This window comes from Mytilus trossulus, chromosome 8 (genome assembly GCF_036588685.1).
Source record: "Mytilus trossulus isolate FHL-02 chromosome 8, PNRI_Mtr1.1.1.hap1, whole genome shotgun sequence".
Classification (NCBI taxonomy): Eukaryota; Metazoa; Mollusca; class Bivalvia; order Mytilida; family Mytilidae; genus Mytilus; species Mytilus trossulus.
The window spans coordinates 63,401,829-63,418,152 of NC_086380.1; the positions used below are offsets into that span (position 1 = coordinate 63,401,829).

Below are 16,324 nucleotides of genomic sequence, written 5' to 3' on the forward strand. Positions count from 1 at the left end.
AAGGGGATTTAAAATATATTAAGATGCATTTTTTTTATTAACGCATATATAATTCAATGTATAAACTTAAATGCATAAAAATTGAGTGAAAAGATGAAATATTTGTAAATGCCACTTTAATTCCGGCGTAAATGTAGTTATCTCTTACATTTTAGCTATTCTACATTTAGTCGCGAAGAAATTGAAATCCGATAAAAAAACGAAAAGTAGCTTGCAATTTAATAAGAATGGTCTGTGTTGAGGAATTTCCCCATCAGCATCGATCTGGGAATCGATTGACTAAAGATTATTATGGAAATTGATTTACAATCACGATCTATCGTCTGCCAGTGCTGTGATTGACAGACGAACATAATATCGTTTCCAGAAATATTGATCAAAGACTTGTTATTGGCCATGTGCTATTTCCCAAATGAAACAAATTACAGAACAAAATCCCTCATCTAATAATATTTATTAAGTTGTAAGATCAATTAAAAAATCTCTGTTGTTAAATGGTTAATTCGTCACTCCCTATCGGCTTTCGATCTCTATGTTTATAAACAGTGACATACTAAATAAGTTTTAATTTTAGATTAGATATCCTAACATCGATAAGAAGAATAGACAGAAACAAAGAGAAAAATCAATTGTATAAGAACTGTCTCTTACAATCGATCAGAAACATCAAAAGGAGCTATTAGACAGCACGAAGTTGAAGCCTCAAGATGACATCGTACATTGTCATATTGTAAATTACAACGTTTTGTTATGTGTCTTTGTAAAGATCTTCGTAAGAACAATGTATAATCTTAAAAGGATATGCTTGATGCAGAATTTATTCATTGTCGACTTATAAATGTATATATGGTGTGATGCCGAAATATGACAAGGAATTGTATGTATTGAGTTTGTTTGTTAATTACAGGCGAGGTTGTTGAGACATTTTTATTTGAATGCAGCTTGCCTGACAAAACAAAAAGCATTGTCAACTAAGCGAGTGGCAAAAGGATTCAATTCCATACGTATATAGGCTTTACTGAACATATAAACATGTGTGGATTAATCATAATTTGGAATTGGTAGCAATAGGAAATACAACTGCATCTAGAACTTCAGAATGATATAAGAATTTGAAGAATCTTCAATATTCTAACGTAGAACCTTTGATTTTAAAACTTACCGAAATGAAATGGAATATATGTCATGTTTACTTTAAATTAATAGCAATTAAATATAGATAATGTCACTTTACACATCTCTATTATTCATCAACATACCGCACATCTGTGACAATAGGATTTGCCTTTGGATATCTACAAAAATGTATTGTCAATATGATGAAGACTGAAAGTTTTGCTTTATTTAGATGAGTTTCTCGGAATTATTGATGGTCAACAGTCGAATCATCAGTCAATATAATATCCACGGAAGTTTGCGTGTGTTGGAGCAAACTCACTTGCAATTTAGATAATTATCATTCATCCAAAAAATTGATTTAATACAACGGGGATGTAAATATATATGGAAACTATACGGAATCTATTTCAATTTTGAAATTGACATCAATTTAACGAAACAAAAACATACAACAACGAATTCTACTGAGACTAATATACCAACGATCAATAATTGTACACGTAAGAGCATTTATAATTGAATTTTAGAAAACAGTTTATTACAGTAGAGATTTCTTTCTATGTTGCAACGGTCATTAATTTTCTAATCCAATGAAATAGACCTGCGTTGTGACATTTAAGTTTACAGTGCAGAATTAAAATCATTGGTAAATGTCTAGAAGATCAGCGTTTAACACAGGATTTACTACATTAGACGTCTAAGCATCGTATATAATTCCCTTTGAATTTCATATTCAGGTGAGATGAAAAGTAATACTTTGACAATTAAGCCATATTTACTATAAGAATTATGTGTGTAACAATAATAAAGTTAAACTACATGTTTTTCCATTAGAGGACTCTCGTTTTTGTCTTAACAGGATATAATTTGTGTAAACAGGATACACTTAAAGAGATGAATATGTTTTAACAGGATACACTTCAAGATATAAAAAAAACATTTCCCGAGATAAATTTGTTTAAACAGGATACAATTGTCGAGATAAACTTGCTTAAACAGTTTTACTCAAGAGATAAATTTGTTTTAACTGGATACACTTCTAAAGACATACTTGTTATACGGAAATCAGTTATAAATAAAGGCAAAACATATAATCTATGAGTAGGTGAAATAACCAAGTATGACTTCAAATGGTTATACAGACCATCAAAAAGTGACTATTGTAATACTGGGTGCTCCCGGTGTAGGAAAGTCATCCATAGTAAAACAATTTGTACACCATACATTTACAGAGGATTATGAACCTTCAGATGACAAATCTTTTTATTTCCCGTCAGTTGTCATCAACGAACACGTGTACGATTTAAAAATAGTGGACTGTCCATATATCCCGTGTTTTCCGTCTAATTCCTTACAAGAATGGTCGGATTTTCGGGGTTTCAATCTTCGCATTGCGACAGCATACGTCTTGGTCTATGATATAACGTCAGAGGAAAGCTTTAGTTATATGAAAGCTTTAAGAGAACAGATTCTGGATAGTCGAGACATGCACGATGTTCCGTTAATCATTGTTGGAAACAAATATGACTTAGCAGACGATCGTGGAGTCTCGAGGCGGGATGTCATTAATATGGTGAAAAAACATCGAAAATGTATACATGTTGAATGTTCGGCTAAGTATAACTGGCATATAATATTTCTGTTCAAAGAATTAATGAAAGCAATAGATCATATTGATTATGGTCACAAACCGACAGCAGTGCGTGTTCAGGATGCTTTGCGAAGAAACAGCTGCTCGATAATGTGAGGGTGTCGTGTTCGCCAAATGAATTGCGTGTTCTGTGCTATAAAAAGTAAACACTTCCGTCATTGGCATACAACTGCTTCTTGTAATCAAAGATACGGTAGACACAGGTAAAAGACGTTTATTGTTATTCAATAATAAAATAACGAAGTTGTTTTTCATACGTATTGATTTGTTTTACTTGATCACAATTAAATGATCTGTCATCAAAATCTCGGTTTTATCCAGTGATCTATGTTAAACAGGGTTTCCGATGAAAATCGGATTTTTGGGTAGCACGGCAGGTTTGCGGCCCCATTCGTTTGCGTTAAATGAGAAAAGAGCCTTTCAGCAAATATACTTTTCGGACAAGAACACACGAGTTGTCGTGCTCAGTGTATAAAAAGTAAAACAAAAATACCAAACTACGAGTAAAACGGCAAAATCAAACGCTCAAACATATTAAATAAATGGATAACAACTGTCATTTGCCTGACCTTCTACAGGAATATAGAAAATTGTAGTTCAAAGTATCAGGAAATAGTGCATATCCTATAAGTGCACACATGTTACCACTCATCGGTGTTCAGTTGCTGACCATGCAAATATGAAATAAGTCTGTTTGGTATAGTATTAGAAAAATTATTGACGAAATTTGTATGTTTCAATTAACATATTGAAAAAAATCACTATCGCCAAATAGTATGAATTTTGTTAGTTTAAACTTATTGTATCTGCTTAAATATGCGGGGTCTCTTGTATGAATTTTGTTAGTTTAAACTTATTATATCTGCTTAAATATGCGGAGTCTCTTGTACTACTTAAGTAATCACACTTGTACATTCAGTATTCTCCGAAATTTCTTCCTTCCTTGGTTGCGATATGACACTTTATCTCGTTTCTGTGAAATTAATTGTGAACTTAAGAGTTCGGAGTTACAAAGGAGACAATCCAAACTCATAAGTCTAAGAGAAAATGACAACGGCTTGGTAAAAAAGGGACTGGGCAATAGTGATATTAGGTGCTACGGAAGAGTTAGTAGATCCTGCTCAACATGTTAAGTCCATTTTTGGTAGTGCTATAAACATATGGATAAGTTTAACTTTAATGATTAGATGCACAATAGCGGATTGGAACCGTTTAACTAATGGTTTGCATATTTAATTTATTAATTTATCATGACAAGTTAAAAGAGTTTAATTTCGATATATTGATGACTTTCATATATTTGTCGATCTATCGATTAATCGTTGTTGTCTTCGACTTCTTAGAAAATTACCCTTGATGCTAATTCCGCAATTATACTTTTTGAAATATTAAATAAACGTTAAGCTTGTAAAAGTCAAGCATAATTATATAGATTTCACTTAAGTAGTAAACAAAAGAATGTTTTGTAATGATTATAGCAAGTATAGTTTTAGTTTTTAGAATACATTTAGTAATTAAAAATAATTTGTTTTCTCTCCATCTGTGTCGCAATCTACCAACTTCTGTGCATGTTAAAGTTATTTCAGAATTTTCATCATTTATTTAAGTATCAACGTATTATCTATCAACTCTTGGAATGTTAATGAAATGTTTAAAAGAATAAGTGGCAACAGAGATTATAATCTAGATTGTAATGTTATTTGTCTAATTATGCGTGCAGATATTGTTTGTTTTTGAGAAACACATATCCCTTAGAACTAGATTTAAAATAATGAAGAGTATCGATGGGTGCCTAATTTTACTTCGACGATGTTCGACTTCCATATCTTACTGTCAGTTGAAAAATGTCATCGTATAAAAATGATTCCCAGAAGACAATCGAACAGAAGCGATGCAACAGAAGCAAAGGCTGATCTATTTAACCCTCCCAGTTTGGAGTCAAAGTCTCATGAAATTACTCACAAATAAACTTAAACTTGCATGCCTAGTAATATTATTCTTTTGTTTCGTCAGATAGTGCTAGTTCTGTGAAACGCCATCCAAACTATCCTGAAATCTTACAACATTAAAAACAAAAAGATACGTGGCGAGAGGCAATAACAATTAAATATCAATTAATTAAAAAAAAAAGAAAAATAAATCTTGATGATTTTCGCTTTCCCGGTAGGTAGATATAAAAGATTATTCGGGTAATGGAGTGCAGGGGCGGATTCAGCCATTTAAAAAGGGGGGTCCTAACCCAGGATAAAAAAGGGGGAGTCGAATTACATGTCCCCATTCAAATGCATTGAACGTCACTTTGATCGCCTTGGGTGGTGGTGGTTTGATAAACTTTGGTATAAACCAGATGGACTGATTTATTTGTCATGTGGACAGTAATTACGGTGCTTGGTATAGTAAAAGCATATTGTTAAACGTTATGATACACTATAATTTTAACCCAATAGGTGATTCAGAGCAAAGCCAAGTAGAACAGCAAATCACCGAAGTGTATTAACTTCACATATATACCTTTAAAACCTAAGTAAAATAAAAAAAAATATGTTTGAAGCGACCGTTAAACAAAGATTTCCGTCACTATTTTTTTCTTTATTTTTGTCTATAGGTTGCTGTATCGATTGCGTACATGTATATGATATATTTGCGAAAATAATGATAAAATCATGCACAGAAGACTCAGTTTACGATGTATTCATGCATTGGTTCAAGAATTGGACAAACATTATTTTTCACCACTCACTCGTTTCATATGACTTTAAAGACAAGTCAAAGTGCTGATCCGGCCATATTGAGTGGACCAATTCGGAAGTACCAGGGCAGAGCAATTTGAGGGGAGGGGCTTTTATTGTCCATGTTGAAGAACTACGAAAGGAACCCAATGGAAAGTGCTCACTTAAGACATGTTTAAGACTTTCTGTGTCCCTTCCCACAACAGATCGTTGAAATCAGTACGCATTGATGATAATAGATAACAAAATATGTAGAATGTATCATAACCACTACTCAGGGTACAGAACTCTCAGCCAAGATATAGGCGAATGAGCTTCGTTCGTGCATTTTGGCAAGATGATAATAGTTATGCTATGTGACCTTTATAAGTATTGCTATTCTGCACAGTTATATTAAGGTTATAAAAGTAAGCCAATGGTTCAACAAATAAAATAAACTAAATGTATTTACATTGGATAGCTTGTGTAAAATACAGTAACAACATGATGAACCAGTTCTTCAATAAATCATTGAAACTTAAGTTAAAAAAAAAGAGGGACGCAAGATATCAAAGGGACAGTCAAACTCATAAATCTAAAACAAACTGACAATGCCATGGCTAAAAATGAAAAAGACAAACAGAAAAACAATAGTACACATAACACGACATAGAAAATTAAAGAATAAACATTACGAACCCACACTTAGCCCTTTATAGAATATGTATTTACTATACTTCTAGCTGAATGTGTCTTATTGCAGAATATGACTTACTATGAATTCCATAATAGATAGATGCCAGATTGATTCATTTTAAAATTAACAATAATCATCAATATATTTCCATAGTCTACATCTTCAGTATTGATTTTCACATCATCAGCAACATATTCTCAATAATGTTGTTAACATTTGTAATCTATTTTATTATTATACAATAACTAGTTTTATGTTTTTAAGAAAGACTTTACACTTCAATACTTGTAAAGATTTCAACTATATAGATCACAGTCAAAAATTCAAATATGTTTTCATCATTATTTTTCGCACACTGGAAATACAAATTTCCCCTTAAATCATGATCAACAAAATCAAGTTCAATAATATCACAGATATATCAATAGATTTCTAGAGAGTGATCATCACCCATAAGCAAGTTCTTTGTCCATATCTGAGATTTGTTTACTATACTGGTCTTGGTTAGATACTAAAGATAATTGTTGTTCACACCATCTGAAAAAAAGGAATAAATCAATGTTTTGCTGTTTTCCCATTCTAGAATGTTACAAAATAAGTCCACATATTTCAGTTCTTTGTCCTATTCTGAGCTATGTTTGCTGTTGCAATAGTAGAAACAGTGAATAAATTATTTTTCCTGGGTACCAATTTTCATTGATTGAGAAGAAAACATGCATTTAACTGGATATTTGATTTTGTGGATTTGCCAAACTTATTGAAAATGTATAATTCATTGAACATGTAAATAAGTGGTTTACTGGTACCCACAAAAATCCATGAAAATTGTTACCCAATGGCAATGAATAATAATAAAACTACAGTAAACCTTTTTTTAAGTTGTATCATTTCTTTTGTTTGTAATTATTTTTATGCTGCTGTCAAAGTTCTCCTTTCTTAGAGAGCCAAATACAACATGTGTGTTGCCTTTTCTGAAACAAGAACTTTACAAAATGAAAATATATGTTTGTTGAAGTAACTGTATGGTAAAATGACATGAACTTCATCAAAGTATTGACTTTAGGTTTATGAGTACTTAATATATTTTTATTTAATTCCAACTCATAACAAAGAGTGAACTAGTAAATATTCAGGCCACAAAAATCAAGCAAGTCCTCAGGTTATTATGTCAATTTTTTTAATTTCAGATGAGGAGAACAAGCACATGTCCTATCATGAGTGGCATATATATTTAAAAAATATCTGATGCTTGTACAATGAATGATTAATTCAATGCGTTATTACAAAAAAAACGAGACAGAATAAACTAAATGATGGATGGTATTAGAACCTGAATAGTGTATTTTTAGCTCTACTGGCCCGAAGGGCCAAGTGAGCTTTTCTCATCACTTGGCGTCCGGCGTCCGTCGTCGTCCGTCGTCGTTAACTTTTAGAAAAATCTTCTCCTCTGAAACTACTGGGCCAAATGAAACCACACTTGGCCACACTCATCATTGGGGTATCTAGTTTAAAAAATGTGTGGCGTGACCCGCCAAACAAAACAAGATGGCCGCCATGGCTAAAAATAGAACATAGGGGTAAAATGCAGTTTTTGGCTTATAACTCAAAAACCAAAGCATTTAGAGCAAATCTGACAAAGGGTAAAATTGTTTATCAGGTCAAGATCTATATGCCCTGAAATTTTCAGATGAATCAGACAACTAGTTGTTGGGTTGCTGCCCCTGAATTGGTAATTTTAGGGAAATTTTGCTGTTTTTTGTTATTATCTTGAATATTATTATAGATAGAGTTAATCTGTAAACAGCAAAAATGTTCAGCATAGTAAGATTTACAAATAAGTCAACATGACCAAAATGGTCAATTGACCCCCTAAGGAGTTATTTTCCTTTACAGTCAATTTTTAACAATTTTCATAAAACTTGTAGATTTTTACTACCGGTTACATTTTCCACAGAAACTACTGGACCAAGTTTATTATAGATAGTGATAATTGTAAGCAGCAAGAATGTGCAGTAAAGTAAGATGTACAAACATATCACCATCACCAAAAACATAATTTTGTCATGAATCCATCTGCTTCCTATGTTTAATATTCACATAGACCAAGGTGAGCGACACAGGCTCTTTAGAGCCTCTAGTTTTATTTTTGTTTGCTGTAAACCAAACACATCAACATCTGGTGGTATTTAAACAAAACTGACATCATAAAACTAACTATCTTTCACAGCGGTTATTAGTTTCTGTTTCATTCCATAAGCATTACCTTTTACATGCATATATATCAACTGGTGACATTCCACAGCTTGCTGTATATTCAATCATTAATGTTCCTGAAACAAATGTAGAAATGGTCAATTGTGAAACAATTATCAGACATTTTCATTCTCACATACATTTTGAAATCTGTCAATTCTTTCCTTTTTTAAAGAACATGACCTTTTAAACAGCAGTAGCCTCACCTTATACACCTCCAACTTAATAGAAATGAAAATCTGCAACTTATCACACTTACGTAACAAAAAATTTAAAAATGAACAAGTATCAAAATTAAAAGATGTGGTGTAAAAACCAACTTCAATACCACATCTTTTTTTTATATTCAATGTGATCAAATATCATTTTCTGTGGATTAATTTATTTTTGTGGTTATCAATTTTCATGGATTAAGGAAGACTTACATTTTCATGGATATTTGATTTTGTGGTTTTGCCAATTTCTGCCTACAAAGCCTATTAAAAATGTGTTATTCGTTGAACATTTGATTAATCATTTTGTGGTTAATCTTTTACCACAAAACCCACGAAAACTTTCCTAATTTTAGTGACATTCTGCATCAGTCTTTTTTAGTCGCTTGTGATCCAAAATGTTAGAAAAACTCTTGGCAATCTCGACAATGATAAAATATAGATTAAATGTATACTTACCCATGTATTTTCTAGACAAACTATAAGACAAATCTCTGGCAGCAAAAGTCAAAACATCCAAATTTTCCTGATTTGTTATAACAAAATGCAATACTGATTTCAAAGCAATTTGTAACTTCTCTGCTTCTTTTGATAACTCTGAAGGTGTACTGGATAGTTTATTCCGGCTAAAGGGGTGTTCTAGTTACACCTTTCATTTCAGACTATATTTATTTTAATTTAAATGATGCATAGGATTTAAAATTATGCCACAACAATAACCCTCAATAGCAGACAGGCATAGAAAGGATCTCATGAGTTTCAAATTAATCAATGAATTTGGGAATCCAGAGCAATCATTCAATCTGATACCCCTTGAAGTCAAGAAAACTATACGCATTCGCATAATTACTTAAACAAACCCTAGATTTGTGATTTTGTAGCAAGGAAGTATATTCAATATTATTAAACGACCTAGACGGTTCTCCATTTCTGCATGGAAGTACAATATCAAATATCAGATGTATAACAGTGACATATAACATGTAAGAAAAACTCGACTTCAGTTCTTATATTACAGAAATAGATTTATCGAAATTCAGAGACTCTCGCATTTTATCAAAACTAGGGAATTCCCTCTGACGTGTTTCTATAGGTTATATAACACCATTAGATTGTATGGGCGCAACCATTTTATGAGCATAACATGGTATTCAGAATTAAGAGTATGGCTAATTCTGATTGGTTGATATGTGCACCCGTAATTGTTTATTATTAGAGATTTCGTGCATTCTGCATTATATCATAGGCAAAACAAAAATTCCTTAGCCCTAACGGAAATGAGCTGTCTTTTCAACGCTAGGACAGGACACGTTTTTTAACTGCAAAATTGATAGGCATGGGAGATAAGTTCAAACTACTTTAAGAAAAGCAACGCGAACCTATATTTTTTTAACCAAAAAATACTGTCCAAATATCTTTTCTGTGATTCTGGCAAGGTTTCGTTTAAAAAATCAACTTTCTAAAGTCTGTATTTCAAAAAAGGCTATCATTGTCGCCTATGGGTAAATTAATTGTTTATATCAATCTATACAGTCGACATTGCTTTATCAGAGTGCTCTAAAAGTGTCAAAAACAGTAGTTTTACTTGAAATTTGATGTGAAACCGTATTTTTTGGTGATAAATGAATAATTGATAAACTAGTTTTAAGCTAGAGTCTGTTTCATATTTGTATTGCGTTTAACCTTGGAAAAAATGGTGGGCTCGACTTTTTACTTACTGTGCAGAGAATATGTCATTTTCTGAACTTCCGCTAATTTGTGTTTGAATAAAACACGGTTACGTCTAGAGTTTGGACACAAACATCGATTTTTAAACATGACAATCTCGACACAAGTGCTGTTATTGAAATAACGAATATTAGTGAAAATGTACAGAAATGGTCCCCTCCGAACATTGAAATGTTCACTCAAATGGCAAACTATGAAAATTTAAAGACAGGGCATTCTGTAGTTAATGAATATTTTTCGATGTTTAAACACCAATATTGACACATTTTCATATTTTGAATGGCTATATATAGATATAGGAAGATGTGGTGTTAGTGCAAATGAGACAACTCTACTTCCAAATAACAATTTATAAAAGTAAACCAATATATGTCAATGTACGGCCTTCAACACTAAGCCTTGGCTCACACCTTACAACAGGCTATAAAGGGCCCCAAAATTACAAGTGTAAAACCTTTCAAACAGGAAAACCAACGGTCTAATGTATATTAAAAAAAAACAGAAACGAGAAACACGGATATATTACATAAAGTCTGTATCTCAAAAAAGGCTATCATTGTCACCTACGGGGAAATTAATTGTTTATTTCAATCTATATGTATAAAAACACTAATCATGCTAAATATAAACACTGCTTAGTTCTGATTTCCATGTTGTTAAAAACACGCATATAAGTCGAGGGAAATATCGAAACAAGACGATTATGAGAAGAACATTATAGGACAGTTGTTTAGATTCAATCCGTTTGGTTTTTTTTTTAAGCAAGACAATCTTAAGAATCTGAGATGTTCCTTAATGTTTAGAATAAAATGGTTGACGTGAGGGCATGGCCCTGAGTTAATGGTAAAAGTCCGCAGATTGCTTGAAAGCAATCGTATCCCAAAAACACACTGAACATATTTTGATAAATGTATTGGTCGGTCTTTTATTATCTGTTCTTTTCAAAAGGACTATTTCCTTTATAGGTTTATTATGTCTTGATACCGATACAAGAAACAAATGTACAAATTCTTACCTGAGCATCTGTAAGAAAATTTGGTAACCCAGTCCCCTCTATATATCCTTGACCTCCAAAACTTTCCAAACCTTCTGAACTAACTGTCATAGCCTTAAAAAAATTTGAAAAAATGTAGGATTGTTGTGATGTGAGGATTACATGTATCAAACAACAGTTGATGTATATTTGGAAAATATAACAGACTTTTATTCTGGTAAAGAGTGGATTAGTATATTTATTTTATAAAACAAATTACCTGTGTTAAATGGCATTGTTTTACTGAGAAAAAAAATGAAACCTTTTGCTATCATAAAACAAAGAATACATCAATTTTCAGGGATTTGTCAATTTGAAAGAAGGTATTTGCTACTTCTTCACTAAGCATGCAGCATTAAGAAGTAAAAGAATGATTGGACCCTAGTCAGAATAATGTGTCAATGTACAGTGACATAATTTTTCTGTGGACTGTTTCCTTGTGAACATGCACATTACATATCTGATTCAGTTTGTTAGTCTGGTACCATAAACTCATCATAGATACTAAGATTAAAATGTTGTATGCCAGATGAGTGTTATGTCTTAAAAGAGTGATGCTCGAACCTAATAAATGGAGAATGTGACCATTTGGGCCAGGTGAGCTAATAATAAGTGAAGTTAACTTACTTTTGTTTAAGTTTAAAGCAGACAGACCTTTCCTAATACAACAGTATTTGTTGTCACCTGATTACAACACTTTCAACGAGAATGTGTCCATAGTACACGGATGCTCTATCGTCAAAAAGAGTCATAATAAGCATTGGAAGATTTAGATATCAAGTAGGTCCCATAAGGTTTTGATTGAATTTCATGCAATCTTTTCCTGAAAACTACCTCAACTAAAAATGTTAACCTGAAGCAGGACAGACAGACGTATGAAGAGACGCACGGATCAGAAAACATAATGCCCATAAATAGGGCATTAAAATACCAAAGTAAACACAAAACAAGAAATATGACTAGTGGGAGTATCTTAGATGCACCTACATATACAAAATAAACGAATACATGGGGTAAGTCCATCAATTTTTGAGATACAGATGTGGACAGACCAAGATAATGAGCAATGACCTTTAAAAACACAACAAGTCTAGATAGGCAAAAATTATATTAGGTTTACCTGAAACTTACCTGTTTACCTGTGTATAATTTAATAAGAGGTGTGAGTAATCTTAGTAAGTGTAATTCATCTTTAGTAGCTTTACCACTCTCTTGTTTACTTAACAGTAACACTGCATAGAATACAAACAAGGTGGCAGCTCTCACTTCAGTCTGTTAATAGTAAAATGTACATCTTAAGATTGAGAATGTAAATAGGGAATCTTAACCATTCGTCATCCACTTAAATATTTCATTTATGAGAAGAAATAAATGCACTAGTTTCAAAAAAATCGAATAGGTAAAAATAAAGGATCTTTTTCATGCAGACTTCTATATTCCCTAAAGATTGCACAAACAGTTGTCTACTGTTGAATATGTATGTCGACTCTTTTGTTTTTGCGTGTATTTTTATTCATTGATATATAAATAAGTACATCTGAACCAGTGACAACTCTACAACAGATTATATCCATCTGAGCACCATGAGTAAGGGTGATACAAGGCTGAACACTCATTCTGTATACATAATTTGTCTTATTAACAGCTTAACAATGTTAGATCCTCCTCAAAATTTTGCTCTTCCCAGGCAATTAGAACTCATGCTACTGAGACATTGTGGCACCAAATTGCCTAGCACTATGTCCAGTGTGCTAGACCTCATCTCGACTTAAATCGATCATTTGGTGGTCAGTTGATACCTTTAATTTTTTTTCTCGTAACAAAGTACATGATATATAAGGCATACAAATGGAAATTAAAGATCAGCTAAATTATATATGTATTTCATATCTTCTTTTCAAAAATTGAATGGTTGATTACTTTAAATGTTTGGCTTTGATATAATTTTTAGGGACAATCTAATATAAAACTGACCATCCACGGAATAATTAATTCCAATCTGGTGAGGGTTTGGACATGTACTGGATAATTGTACAATGGATTACCAAAAGCTTTTCTCTTTGAACTGTAGTCTTTAGATAACATTATTAATCTGAAAATAATTGTGACTTAGTCTATATAAACAAAAGCTCACTTGTCTTTTAACTGTCATGATGAAATATCTCGTTTCTGAACAAAAACAATCTGTTAAGGACATGAGGGATTTTACACAGAACTATTGTCCTCAGGTTTTGTAAAGTTTTAAAAAAATATATACACTTAAGTTTTATTAAATTAAACATTAGATTTCTTCATTAACCATTTAACGTAAATAAATATAACAAAAGAGGGACGAAAGATACCAAAGGGACAGTCAAACTCATAAATCTAAAACAAACTGACAACTCCATGGCTAAAAATGAAGAAGACAAACAGAAAAAACAATAGTACACATGACACAACATAGAAAACTAAAGAATAAACAACACGAACCCCACCAAAATTTAGGGGTGATCTCAGGTGCTCCGGAAGGGTAAGCAGATCCTGCTCCACATGCGGCACCCGTCGTGTTGCTTATGTGATTACAAATCCGGTAAATCGTCTAATTCGGTAGGTCAAATTCATGAAAGGGAAGGGGATTGTAGTTACGACGTAAGGAACATATCCGATATCATTTGTGAAATGGTTATTCCATAACGGTCAACCAACTCGTGATGGCGTCCGTAAAATTTACGAAGGGATGATTTCAACTTCACCATTTGGAACTCTTGATTTAATAGCTTCCTTGTGAGCAGTAACCCTCTATCAAGAAAATCATGATAGGAAATGCAAGCTCGGGAATATCGTATCAATTGAGAGATATATACCCCGTATGCAGGTGCTGCTGGAATGTTGCTACTTAGAAATGGAAAGTTCACAATTGGAAAGCTGAAATCATCTCTTTTGTCGTAAAGTTTTGTCTTCGACCGATCCTCATTGTCAATTTCTAGATGTAAGTCAAGATATGAAGCTGACTTAACTGTATCTGTAGTATCCTTTATCTCCAATTCGATGGGATAGATGCGTTCCACATAGTCACCAAATTTTGAATTGTTTAGTGAAAGAACGTCATCTATATAGCGGAAAGTAGAGTTAAAGGATATTGCTAACTTCTTATAACAATGTATAAAAATGTATGATTCTTTAGTAGAGTCAAATTGTAGGTCTTTATGCAAACTGTAAAATGAAATACTTCGCTGATTTCTTTTTTATTTAGTCAAGGTAAGAAACTTTCTTCACTCGCTTCTATTCAAAAGTCATTTACACTGCCTCCCTAGTACATGCAGTATGCAACATGATTATAATAACTTCAACAATTATTGTAACGTTTTTATCACCATCATTCATCGGAAAAATGTGACAGTATTGCCGTTGGAAAACATTAATGACACTTGCATTCAAAATTTCAGAATGGATTGTCCTTCATAAAATCTTAGGCAAATGGCTTTTATAGATTTCATATTTCTTTCTAGTGGGCAAGGATTCACGCATTAATTTCTAGATTTTCAGGGTATGAATTCATCAAAAGGTATGTTCCTATGACCAATAAAGGTAAGAAAATGAAAAAAAAACGAACAACTTTAATTGGACAGCCTCTTTTAATTGAGCTGAAATAAATTTAGACTTACTTTCTCATGTTTGAACATACAGTCACAGTATTGTGTATTCTTGTCAATGTTAACATATTGGAAATTCCTGCTACACATTTGCCTACGTCTGAAATCGACAAAAATTGCAAATGTCTAGAAATAACTTATATGATGGTAAAAGGCATACCATTTGGCAATTTTTGTTATTCTATGTTTTTCAACTTTTACTTTATGTGGCCTTTTAATTTTTTTCGATTCGAGCGTCACTTATAAGCCTCGAAACTCGCATCTGGTGTAAATTGTCGATGATTTAGAGACAGTTTAACTAACGCGCCAAACTTTTACCGCATGTGGTAACGTTTGTCTTTTTCATTTTAAGCCATTGTGTTGTCAGTTATTTTAGATTTATGAGTTTGACTGTCCCTTTGTTATCTTTCGTACCTCTTTTCTTTTACACTACGTTTAACGGCGTTTTCATTTATATTGTTAACGTCACCATATCTTTTTTTAACGTTGTTCTATTTCCACTATATTAAGTTGAGATTACACAATCAAACGAACCAGACCTTTGTTTACTAACTGGCCAGACATTTAGTTAACCCATATGTGACATTTGTACCGTGACAAGGAGGATTATAACGAAGAAGAAGGCTATTATAGTGGGCCATCGAGGAGTCGCAAGGAAATTTATTTCATAGATTGAAGAAGAATTTGAGAAAGAAACAACACAATGCGATGAAATTGAAAGCTAACGTGAAACCTTGAAGATGAAGAGGTATATTCTTTCGTAACTTGATAGTGACATTTTAGTAGAGAAAGCAGAGGAAAACATGGAAGCAGAGATATAAGACTCAGATCGGTAGGTGTTAGATATGGGATGTATTTTGACAAAAGTCCGTAATTTGTCAAGTTAAAAACAGACCAACAAATGAAACTAGCTCTAATCAGAACTTAAATCCAAATAAAGCAGATATGTCTTTATCAACACTACATCTACATGTTATACTCCATATCCAATGCAGAAAACTGATATGCAATACTGATCGTCAATTATTGCAACAAATTCAAGCATCTACCACAAGCTAACAAAATTGATCTCATATATTTTAATGGCAATTTGTAAAACTGGCAACGTTCTTGGGCGCGTATCAATCAAAAATAATTGATAACCAAACAGTAATAGACTAAAAAAAGTTTACGTATTTGAAAATCTAAATCCAGGGTTTAACCTCACAATGTATCCCCTGTTTACCAAACACAAATACAAATTACTATCAGGCCGTAGTAATACTGAAAGAGAGGGGTTTGGTCAGAA

The 16,324-nt window shown here is 32.6% G+C and overlaps 1 protein-coding gene across 1 annotated transcript; it reads left to right on the forward strand.

The window, feature by feature from the left end:
- Positions 1 to 2,206: 2,206 nt before the first annotated feature.
- LOC134682035 (ras-like protein family member 10B) lies at positions 2,207 to 2,866 on the forward strand. Its single transcript, XM_063541634.1, has one exon. The coding sequence runs from the start codon at positions 2,240 to 2,242 to the stop codon at positions 2,864 to 2,866; it is 627 nt and encodes a 208-aa protein (XP_063397704.1). The 5' UTR covers positions 2,207 to 2,239.
- The last annotated feature ends 13,458 nt before the right edge of the window (positions 2,867 to 16,324 follow it).

Excerpts from the sequence above, each read along its gene's own strand:
- LOC134682035 (XM_063541634.1), top strand. The coding sequence starts at position 2,240 with ATGACTTCAAATGGTTATACAGACCATCAAAAAGTGACTATTGTAATA.